General features: G+C 38.4%; 1 protein-coding gene across 1 annotated transcript in view; it reads left to right on the plus strand.

Moving 5' to 3' along the window:
* The window catches only part of TRDN (triadin), an 865,465-nt gene that overhangs the window by 451,282 nt on the left and 401,037 nt on the right, over window positions 1–13,146 (plus strand). The window contains exon 13 of the mRNA XM_078647890.1: window positions 9,850–9,900. Within this exon, the coding sequence (XP_078504016.1) occupies window positions 9,850–9,900 (51 nt within the window). The remainder of the gene's footprint in view (window positions 1–9,849; window positions 9,901–13,146) is intronic.

Below are 13,146 nucleotides of genomic sequence, written 5' to 3' on the forward strand. Positions count from 1 at the left end.
ACTCGCTTTTGCTGAGAAAAAATGGCTGTGGGAATCGGACGTCCGGGGCTGAAGCAGGCCCCTCTTCACCCAGGGCCCTCTCAGTCGATTGCATGGGGGTACCCATGAGTCCCCCCTTTCCATGCATGCACAGGGTGCACGCTTTCCCAACCCACTCCTTTTCTTTAATAAGAGCCTGTGTTCCCGTTGGGTATACAGGCTCCCTTTGAATTAAATGGGAGTACAACTGAACCAAGTCTGTACACATAATAACACATCGTACTCAGTCGGTCAGACTCTCTGAGTGAGATTCATATGGAAAGCATTCCTAACCCGAGTCGGTATGAAGACTTTCCTAACAAAATCGTAATCAGCCCCATAATAAACAAATGGATACATACGGCCATAGCACATGGGTAGTCTTTTAATGCACTTATTCATGCCTCCTGGCAGCTGTATGACAGAATATGGTGAACAACAATATTATGACACCACACCATATTGTCCAACATGTAATGTATAAAAATATCGAGTTTACCTACTGTGTATGTAGACTACAAAAATGTTGTGTAAAAAATATTGAGGAAGAGAATATAATCAGAAATCATGATTATGTCTACATTTTAACATATGGTGCATGATGAGTAATTTATATAAAATAAAATTCTAGAAAAAAAGAAGATATTTAAAATAATATAGTTTTATCAGGCAGTGTAAATAAAATGTGTATATTCTTAAAAAAAATAATGAAACAATTTTTGTACTACATTAAGTTAGATATATTAACAATACCGTAATTTTAAAAAAAATGCATTACCAAAACATATGTGTAGCCATATTTATATATAAAAAATAAAGTTCAAAACATATCGAATAAATACTCACATGTAAATAAATAAATGTATACATATTTATTCAAAAAAATGAAATACTGAAAAATAATTTGAATATCAACAATAACTTACCAATGTGACATAACAAACATATACTGACAATAACACAAATAACAATTCATGAAACTAATATAATTAATATTAAATAGTAATATTTAAACGAAAAGTGAAATGTCATTTTTTAAACAATATGAACAATTAAGATAAAATACAAAACATTAAACAATGCCAACAGTCAAAAAATAATCAACACTAGCAAAAGTGTCAGACTTTAAAGAAGTTAGATTAACTAATCTAACTCTTATTTAAGCAAAAGTGGGAAAAGTGGTGGACTTAGGAGGGGTTCGATTTACTATGCTCACTCTAATGTAAGCAACTATAGGGAATGTGTTGAACTTTGTAGGAGTTAGATTCCTTATTCACACTTCAATGCGAGCAACAGTAGGGAAAGTGTTGGGTTTTTGAGGAGTTACAGTTACTGTTCCAACTCCAACATAAACAACAATAAGGCAGAGTTCTGAACTTTGATGGGGTTAGATTCTCTATTACTACTCCCACATAAGAGAAATCAGGGAAAGTGTTGAGGCCTTATTAAAAGTTTTGTGGTCCATTGAGCCCACGGTGGAGGTCTGGACTCACAGGACATTGGCAGTTGAACCGCCACTATACCACTGTCTCTGCCAGGGATCTGAGATCTCACGGCGGTGGTGCATTTCTAAAGGGAGAGCAATATGCTGGTGGTGTTGCTGCAGCACCACTGAGCATATTACCAGTTGTCTCACTGCCAGGCTTTCCATGGTGGTGAATCCTCCATGGAAAGGATGGCGGTGAGGCAAGTTAAAGGACCTCAACTCTGTGCATTGGGGTGCATGCAGGCGGCACATTTTGTGCCCCCGTGTATTTTAGCACCCCCAGCTCCTACACAGGTGCAATCCCTCTGTGCAGGGATATGCTGTGGCGTTCCCATTGCCATGCCTGTTAGGTCTCCCTTATAAGCCTTTGAATAGGCACAGCAGTGGGACCGCCGCAACACCTGCCTGACCTGGATTTAAGCCTGAACTGGCGGGTAATTGATTTTGGTTTTGGCGATGTGGGAGCGGGGCGGCGGCATGGCGGGTCCACTCCCACACAGCCAAAGTCAAAATAAGGCCCTATCAGCCTGATTCATCAAGCTAAATTGCACTCGCAAAGGGCAAGATTCTCAGAATCTTGCCTTTTGCGAGTGCAATTTTTGCATTTGGGATTCATCATCCCAAATGCAAAATTCGCTATTTAAGAATTCGCATATTTGCGAGGAATTGGATTTAAGGAATCTCTAATAGAGATTCCTTAAATGCAATTCATCAACCAATTAGAAATAGCGAAATCGCAATATTTGGTCTCAATTTACCACCAAGTCTGACTTGGTGGTAAATTGCGAAAATAGTGTAAAAAGCACTTTAGTGCATTTTTTTCTTTTGCATGTTACACACACATGTCCTTTGGACATGTGTGTGCGCAACACCTGTTCAAATGTGCATTTAAGGGGTGCTACAGGGTGTCCTTTGGACACCCCTGGCACCCTTAAAATCGCTATCTTAGTTGCGAGTAGCAAATTGCTACTCGCAAATAAGGGATACTCCCCATTCATTCCTATGGGCCTTTTGGCCCATAGGAATGAATGGGGAGTTATTCCTTATTTGCGAGTAGCAATTTGCTACTCGCAAATAAGGAATGTGTAGGAATCGCTATTTATTTAGCAATTCCTACATGAATACCGTTTTGCGAGTCCTCAATAGCGATTCGCTATGAATCGCTATTAGGGGCTCGCAAAACGGCCCGTTGATGAATCAGGCTGTATGTCTTAGGAGGGGCGAGATTTACTATTTCTCCTCCAATCTTAACAGTAGCTTATATTATTATTTCCACTCCAATCGAAACAACAGTAGCGAAAGTGTTGGACTTTGGAGGGGTTAGATTTACTTTTCCCCACTCTAATATAAGCAACACTGGGGAAAGTGTTGGGCTTTGGAGCGATTACATTAGGACTTCAGAGGGTTACATTTATTATTCATACTTCAATCTAATCAGCCACAGGAAAAGAGTCTTTAGTGGTCTTGAGAGGGTTTACATTTACTATAAAAAATGTCCACAAATAAAAAGGGGGTAGTGGATATCTCCCTATTCCAGCCGCCCAGCTCAATCACTGAATATCACACACAGGATTAGGGTAAGTAAGAAGTGTACAAAAATATGTGTTCTTAGGAAACACTGGCACATGTACAATGTGGAAAATCTGCCCTCACTCACAAAATTGTGGCATGCCTCATCATAGGGCATGCTACAGACACCCCTGCGCAGACCAATGCCTGGGGTGAAGCAACAGGGAGGAGAAGACAATACATACAATGAGATATTTTGGAATCACCTTAGAAAAAGTGTAGATAGTGAAGGTTAAAACTAGCACAGATGTACCCACTGCCAAATGTATTCTGGGGACATCTGGCTAGGTTAAAAAACGTGAAGGATGAAAATTAAGAATCGTTCACCCCTCATTTACTGCCAAAGTGTCAACATGTTTCTGCCGTGGAAGGTGTGCCCATTAAGTAGGGGTCACTTGGGATTCATCAGGACCCTTCGGGACCCAAAAAGGAAGGTCACCTCTGATTCTACCTCCGGTACCTGTAGAGAGTGCTCCTAGTAATGCAGAGATACCTTGAACAATAACACAAATCTTGTCTGAATTTCATAGATACATTCTCTTGAACTGGCGAGGTGTGGGGATGACCCCCTATAGTTACACTCACATCAAGGTGGGTGCACTGCTCGGACGATTTCCAAATCCGACAAGGATCCGGAAATCTTCTGAGCGGTGCAGACATGTTTGTATTGTCTTCCCCTCCCTGTTGCTCCCCCCCAGGTGCTGGTCTGCATGGGGGTGTCTGTAGCACACCTTATGATGAAACATGTCACAATTTTGTGAGTGAGAGCAGTTTTTCCACATTGTACACGTGCCAGTATTTTCTAAGTATACACATTTTTGTACACTTCTTCCTTTCCCTACTCCTCTGTGTGGTATTACATTTACTATACCCATTCCATTGTAAGCAAAAACATGGAAAATGTTGGACTTAGAAAGGGTTACATATACCTTTCAAAATACTAATCATTTCTAAACAAACATTTAGATAAATAACAACATACATTTTATAAAAAAGATTCAAACTAAAAAAAAGTACGAACAAAAAATTATGTTAAATGTAAAAACCATTTTAAAACGAAATCAATTTACCAAATAAAAAAATATAACCCCCAGAAATTACAATAAATTATGAATAAAACTATAATAACATTAAAACATGAATTAAAAGAAACACACTACAAATGTTATTATTAAATGAACTTAAGTAATTAACCATGAATTGAAAAATAATGTACATAAATAATCAATTAAACATTTTCATAATTCATTGCCAATTAGCTATTATTGAACATAAAAAAGAACTTGTCAATAAAATATATAATTTAAATACCTTTCCACCCCAGTCTCCTACAAAGAATACAAAACGCAGCAGCCCGGATTCTACTTGAACTTCCTAAATCATGTCCAGTGTCTAAGGGGCATATTACCAACAAATAGCGATATTTATCGCTAAGTAGGCTTTGCGGCAATTTTTTTATCGCCGAGCATCACTGGATTTTATCGCTGAGATAACGTGCTATTAGCAACGTTTATCTCAAAGCGATAAAATTCCCGGTGATAGCGACAAATTGCGTGAATATCTCTGAGAATACAGCAATATTCACGCATTATCGCTAACAGGGTCTTAGCCATTATATCCACCTCCCATTGCATATAATGGCTAAGAACTGGTCTGAGCAGGTGTTAGTTTTTGGAGATATTCGCGCTTAGCGCGAATATTTCCATCGCTACGCCTGTGTTGGTAATAGGCGATATCGATGTTAGCGACTGCTTTCAGTCGCTAACATGTTGGGTACGCCCACTTTGCATGTCATCAGCGATAAATATCGCTGACATGCAAAATGGGCCGCAAACCGCCCGCTATCGCCTACAAGCTGTCGCTAACTGCTGTTAGCGACAGCTTGCTAATAGGGCGATAGAATTATTGCCGCTTAGCGGCCGAAAGCGGCGATAATTCCCAATCGCCACCCTTGATAATATGCCCCTAAGTCTCTATCCAAACTACACTGCTTGCCAGTAGAGAGAAGAATTCAGTTCAAAACTTTCTGTGAAGCTCATAAAATGTTGTCTCATCAAGCTCCCACTGTTCTAGCCAATATGTTAGTGCCGTATATTCCGAGCCGACCTCTTTGCTCCTCGGATCAAAGGCTGGTCTTTATTCCCTGTTTTCGCAGAGACAGAGCTGACAGCCGGTCTTTTAAGGTGCTGGAACTCTCTCCCCTCTGTAATTAAAGGACTCCAGGATCATTTAGAGTTCCACAAAGCCATAAAGACATGGCTTTTCCCGGGGTAACTCTGATACCTTTTTCGGATCTGCGCTTCTTGCTATGTTTACCTGGGTAATACTGGGACGCCCCGTTGCTGGGGCAGCTATGCGCTGTATAAATCAGTAAATAAATAAAGTATATATAATTTCTTGTTTATCTCTACAACAATAAAGCATGTTTTAGAAATCACGAGATACACTCAAATGATAAAAATTAAAATTTCTCATGTACTCAATTTACATAATGAATCGCCACTATAAGCATTTATTTAACGTAACAAAAATAAAAAACAATAACTTATTATTTAAAAACTGCCCAACCTCCACCCGATCAAACCCGATAACTCACTACTAAATTATAAATTACTAATCAAATGTAAAAATATATTGAACATGAAAATTACAAACTACACTCAAACAATTACAATAATAATATTAACACCTCCAAATAATGTAATAAATAATATATATGACATTTACTACAGACAACCTTTCAGAGAGGATATTTTGTATACAACTACATTAAAAAAAGATATATTATATAGATCGGGAAGAACATTTTTACATTTTAAATTCTGTACCTCAGTAATTTTGATGTGACAGTATTTTTGACCCAATATTCATATAACACAATATTTTAGAATTAATTTTTTGATCCTTAACTCTGCATCATATATATGCAATCATTTACAGCTGAAAGTCACTCTTTGTGCCAGCATGTTACTGAGTTCATACCCTAAAAATATTCACGTAATTATGACTAGACTTGCCACCTAAACATAACAATTTTAAGCTGAATGACTGCACTGTAACCTGAAAGTACAAATATAATTTCAAGACTTTTCTGGATTTGTAGATACACTTTTACTGATATATGTGAAGTAAACTCAATATTATTATTTTAAATTGGTTAAATTATGTCCTAGTCTTGACTGTAAAACTGAACATTTAGTGGCCTATTCTTAAAAAAAATTATAAGCCATACTGCCAGATAATCGAGGTACAAATGTAGGCTCAAATTCATTAACATTGTACCTCAGGATTTACTAAACCACGCAAAGTTTATTTTTGTGACTTTGCATGGCTTAGTGAGAGAAGAGCATAGCACTGCCTTGTGTTACTTTGTGTCTGAGAAGTGATCTATGGATGGAGTTTAGGCTTTTACGTGCAACCAGCTATAGATTTTGACTCAAGTCCAGATTTACTAAAGGTAGTTAATGTGGGTTTCTGCCAAAATGGTGCACCTACCCGAGAGAGCTTTAACGAGGAGAGATATCTTCATTTCTTCTTGTTTCCTCCTCTTTCCATTTGTGCTGCATTCATGGAAAGAGGAATATGCCTCTAATTATAGTTTTTCTGCAACAAGGTATCCCTTTCTGCACAAAATAATCCTGTCTTTAACGCAGGTACCATTTCACTATGGCACGGGGTGCCTGCATTTATAGTAGGCTGCCTGAAGTGAGGCAGCCCTATGAGACAACTGAAGTGTGCCATATTTCAGTAGGTATGGTACATTTGTGCTCTCTCCGTTTCACGCAAGAGCATAAAGTTGTCTTGCTGTGTTCCATGAAAGTTTAGCAAATCTGCCACAAGGTGTTTCTAAAATTCTATAGCCAGATTATTGACTATAAATATATTGTGACTGTAAGAATATATAGGCACGTATAGGTTTATTATACTCAAGTCCAGATAGAAAGACTATGAGCTGGACCATGAAATAAAGAAACAGTTCCCACTGGAGACCACACAATGGTGGTGCCTTGCTCCACAAGCACTGCTCTGATGGCCCACGGCTATTTCTTCCTGAAGAAGCTGAAACCGGTTCGAAAAATCCTAAAATCCAACAACTCACATGTTTGTGGCCATTTCGTTTCTAAAAAACAAAAATATTTGGCGCTCCCCTGCTACACAGACATATATCAAAGGGGACCATGACATACATCAGTATAACATCCCCCCTTCATTTTATTATAAGAATATTGCATGACCAAATAGAGGAACTGGGGCCAAAGTCTCAACTCCTTTAGGAGATCATGAAACTCAGATAATATTTATTAAATATAGTCACTGTATGTCTACATAGAATTAAATATGTTTGTGCTCAGTAGTCACTGATCAATTATAAGCCTACACATGCGAATGTATTTTCCACCAGATTGTAAAGATTCAGGACACTAGTGCTAATTGACAGACATATTAACGTAATGGAGGCACACTTTGGGCCTGATTCTCAAAGATTTTCCTTTGAGTAGGTATGACTTACTCTTGCAGTACTCATGACTTGAATTTAGGAGTAGCCCTGGAATACTAAGGGCCATATTTATCCCTTTTTCACGCAACACAATGGAGCAAGACACTTGCTGCACTGAGCTGTGTGTAGGGGAGAGGGGAAGAATTAGCCATATCTATCAAGATAGGGCGCATTCCTGCTCTCTTTTTGCACTGGCATACTTTGCATCCTTGCACCATGGTGTAAGTTGGCTGTGCTGCATACAGGATTGGTTTTGTGCAGGAAGGGATGCTTTCCTGTAATATACATACAATCCTCTAAGGATTTTTCCTCTTTCTATGTGTGATGCAGAATTAGTGCATTCAACAGAAATATGGAAGTGTAGGTACTCACTATTTAGAGGGACTGAGAAGTGCTGGTACTCTCCCTTTTAAATTAAAGAAGTGCATGTGTACAGTACTGGACAGTAACAGCCCATTTAAGGCACTGTGCAGAATGCAGAACACATAGAAAAAGGAAGAGATGAAGAGAAATAAAGATATTTCTTCTGGTTACACCTCCCCTGAGAAGGCATCACATTCAGATGCATTCCAAGGTTCCCAACTCATGGTAAATCTGGGAATGCACCAAATTCCATGGGTGCATGCATGGGAATACCAATGCTCGACCCAAGAACCACCTCCCAGGGGCAGAGTAAGGCAAGGCAGTGACCTGCACTTCCTTGCGTTACTCCAGATTTACCAAGGCATGCAGGGCCATGCATGGCCATGCAAGGTGGCCTTGTATTGCTTGGCAAATTTCATACTAGGATTTGCGTCACTCTGCACCCAAAACCTTTGTTACATTAGGTTCTGTTAGCGAAGCTCAGAGCAAAAGGTTTGTGGAGCTGACCCTTTTTGAATTTCTGAAATTTTTGGGAAGCAAGAAAAGAGTAATTTACACATACTTACAGCAAACTCTTAGGGCCTTATTACAAGTATGGTGATCCTAAGGACCGCCGTACTGGTGTGGGGTGGTCGGACCATCACAACACCTCTGGCTCCACTGGGATTAAGGATATGCAATCATCCTCAATATTTTTGGCAGTGCCAATGCTGGCACAGCTGAGCATATTTTGAGCATATTATGACCTACTTATCCACCGCCATTTTCAGGGCAGTGAGCCCACCATGAAAAAGGAGGCGGACACGCACTAAAGGAGGTCCTAACAGGCCCCCTGGCCTGAACTGAGCCTGATGCAGGGAATTGCACCCTCATTCCTGCCTGGTGTGCCATGCACAGCATGGTGCATGCCACACCTTGCAGGAATGTGCTGCAGGCACTGTCACTGCTGCGGTCAGTTGTTAAGTCTCTCCTATAAGCCTTACACAGCCGCCGCCGTGAGACCGATGCAGCCCTGCCCTCCTGACCTGAATTACACTCATAATCCGGCAGGTGGGGGCACAACGGGCTTGCCGGTCCTCTTGGCAGTGCAGTTGTCATGGGCCGACATGCAGACCACTAAACTCATAATCAGGCCCTTAGTGAATTTGCCCATTTGAACGTGAATTGTATGATGACCCAAAAACATATGTTTCAATTCACAAAGGTTTTGCAATGAGTAGGTGTGACTTATTTTGGTAGTACTCTCAGCAGTAATCCAGGAGTACTATACATGTAAGCCACACTTACTCATTACAAAATCCTTATCAATCATGCCCTAGTTATGTTTCTTATTTTTTCACAAGCATACATTCTCATGCTTTTGATAGCACTTATTCTTGGCTCAATCAATATGTTTGTAAAATGCATTCCAAACGTCTGTGCAGAGCCATATATTTACAGCTTTGTGTTTGGTAACCTTATTTGCATGGACCACTCTACTGATACTTGGCAGTAAACATCCATTAGATCTCATTTTACTGAAGACAAATCTGTGCACTTGGCGAATTTCTCACATCTTTAATGACACCGGCGCATGCAAAAGTTCTTCAATGTGGCAAATGTGATCCGTGACCGGAGTTTGCATACAAAACAGAGTAGTTGTACCACATGTAAGTTTTACATAGCTCTTTAGAGGTATTTGTAAACACTTGTGTGGTCACAAATTCTCATGCATATGCACATACATACACGTTTGTGTAAATCTCTGTATGTGCACAGTGTGTACTTTTTTGCACATAAACGTTGTACAGTGTATTCGTATTGTGTGTCTATTTGCAACACACAGAAGTGTCGAAGAAAAAAGTATGTTTTTTTGAACATTGTCAAGCTTTGTGCTCCATTGACATACAGTGTTTTACTTATTATTAATTTCTAGTAATTCACAAAGACAGACATGAAAAACCTGAAAAGACAAAACCATCGAAAGGTAATTTCAAACATTTTCTTGTATAGTTTGATTAAATATGTAAATCATCATATATTTTGAGGCATGCAATAAAGGCCTTGGAACATGCCATAAATTAATACTTTATTTTTAACATAGTCATATGATTAAAACTAGAGTAATCACCCAAGTGAGTTACTAAGGCAAACACATAATTAAACACAGCTATTAAAACCCATATTAATGTTCACTATATAATAGAAACAAAGTGAGACCGAAGTGCAAAGTGAATTGTTCTCAACGACAATAACACACTCTAGAATTTTGATTAGTTTGCCAAGCTCTTTGTAAGGCTTGTTCAGATCAATATAAACTGGCCAAATGTTTAGACAAGTTTTTTTTAACTTATACATCGCCATTTGTAAAGATTCCTGATGAATGTGTTCTTTGTAAAGCTCGATTGAAAAGAAAAAATTAGACAAAGCACCAGTGATTCTTTAAACATCCGCATATGAAAGACGGGCTTGACCATTAAATGCTGATATATTTTAGGCCAAAATGAGAGTAACTAATCTATGCTTAAGATGGATTTGTTCTAATCATTGTGGAATAAAAAAAAAAAATATATATATATATATATACAACAGATTTTGTTATATCGATGTACACAGAAAGGAAGTCCAGCCACAATCCTTTGTATCAGCGTGCTTTTATTTCAGCAGCAAACTCAACGCGTTTCAGAGATCCAGTCTCCTTTCTCACGAGTGTGAGGAAGAGGTTCAATAAAGTTATATATACAAAACACGTGACTCTTCACCTTAAGTGAACATAAACAACAGACTCCCATGGTACTTTGGAGCTAGAAGACAGATTCAATGCTGATTTTATATTTAACATGCATGAAAGATAGATGAAACAATAATGAAACAAATTACTTTCAGTACGGTCAGCGCACAGTAAATTAAATCATGTAAATACACTTAGTACAATTTATGCTGTATTTACATTTTGTGGGCGTCATGTGTGTGCATATTAAAGTTTTAGCAGCACTAAAAGTCCCGCCCCTCTGGTACAAAAAATCATTTACCGACTCTCAAAAATAGCGCCCCAGTGGGCCAAATGATTACCGATGATTTCAATAAGTCAAGCCCTAGTGGGCACAAGTCTCATTTGATTAACTAGTCGCCAATCTTCCCCATGATTCATTCAATCTTCCACCATACAGTGAGTATTTAGCCCAATGTAGCCCAATGTAGCCCAATGTAGCCCAATGACAGAATGTCCCGGAGTGTTCTAAAGAACAACTAGAGCGCTAACAGTTTTACTTATGACAAAAGTATGGCACACCTGAAGTCATCTTGATTGGAATAAAGTGTTAACACTTAAAACATTTAATTTGCAAAGGAATAAAATGAGGGGGTTCATTTTGCCATAGAAAATATGATTAGTGCTGAAGAAGGAAAAATTAGGGCACATTTTGAGTGACTTCTCAAATCCTCTTATATTTCATTAAAAAAAATCAGATATGCAGTCTCCCAAGATGGCCACCAGAGACAAAAGAGCCCAAATGTAGCCCAAATATCAGCCAGATGTAGCCCAACTATAGCCCAATGACAGAATGTCCCAGAGTGTTCTAAAGAACAACTAGAACGCTAAGAGTCTTACTTATGATAAAAGTATGGCACACCTGAAGTCATCTTGATCGGAATAAAGTGGTAACACTTAATACATTTAATTTGAAAAGGAACAAAATGAGGGGTTTCATTTTGCCATAGAAATGTTATATATGTTATATATATATATTTATATATATATTTATATATATATATATATATATATATATATATATATTCACTGAAAAAACCATAGGTTATAGACCATATATAGTTAGGAATGTGCATTCACAAAACCTTGAAAATTCACTGAAAAAACCATAGGTTAGAGACCATATATAGTTAGCTGGACATTTTATTGACATAAAACCAATGAAATTCCATATATAGTTAGTTGCACTAACTATATATCGCGCACCCGCAATCCACTGCTGACATGGTCAGTGACATCACTGATGACATCACTGATGACATCTCAAATGACATTACTGATGACATCACTGATGACATCTCAAATGACATCACTGATGACATCATCTAGTGTCTGTGTGTTTTTGTAAAGTTTAAATATGTTTTACATATTGAAGAATGAGTGGATGTATGGAAGACTGAGTGTGTGTGTGGCTGGCTGGGAGGTGTGTGACTCTGTGCATATCAATGTGTACTTGTATCAGTGATTGTATAAGAGAGTAAGTATGTGTTAGTATATGTGTGAAAAGTATTGTGTTCTGTGTTTAACTGTATAGATGAGGAAATCGAAGTGTGATTGATTCTTCACAGGACTGACTAGGTGTATGAGTGCATATGATAGTGTTGTAATAATGAGTGACTGTATGTATGAGTGATTGTATGGGTGAATGAGTGAATGTGTGTGTAGACGTAGGAATCAGTGAGTGTGTATGTAGTAACTGGTATTGTTGTGTCATGATGTCATCAGTGATGTCATTTGAGATGTCATCAGTGATGTCATTTGAGATGTCATCAGTGTTGTCATCAGTGATGTCACTGAAGTATGGTGTTCTGTGTTTAACTGTATAGATGAGGAAATGGAAGTGTGATTGATTCTTTACAGGACTGACTAGGTGTGTGAGTAGCTCCATGGATGAGTGGCAGTGTATGAGTGTCTGCATAGGTGTATGAGTGCATATGATAGTGTTGTAATAATGAGTGACTGTATGTATGAGTGATTGTATGGGTGAATGAGTGAATGTGTGTGTAGACGTAGGAATCAGTGAGTGTGTGTGTAGTAACTGGTATTGGTGTGTCATGATGTCATCAGTGATGTCATTTGAGATGTCATTTGAGATGTCATCAGTGATGTCATCAGTGATGTCACTGACCATGTCATGAATGATGTAATATGTGACATCATCAGCAGTGGATTGCGGGTGCGCGATATATAGTTAGTGCAACTAACTATATATGGAATTTCATTGGTTTTATGTCAATAAAATGTCCAGCTAACTATATATGGTCTCTAACCTATGGTTTTTTCAGTGAATTTTCAAGGTTTTGTGAATGCAAATTCCTAACTATATATGGTCTATAACCTATGGTTTTTTCAGTGAATTTCATTGGTTTTTTAAAAGCTAATATCTATAGCTGTAAAATATATTCTTTATTACGTGACGTATCACGTAGCCACGTGAGACGCCTCATGACGCGTCGCATAACC

Source organism: Lissotriton helveticus, chromosome 6, assembly GCF_964261635.1.
Source record: "Lissotriton helveticus chromosome 6, aLisHel1.1, whole genome shotgun sequence".
NCBI lineage: Eukaryota > Metazoa > Chordata > Amphibia > Caudata > Salamandridae > Lissotriton > Lissotriton helveticus.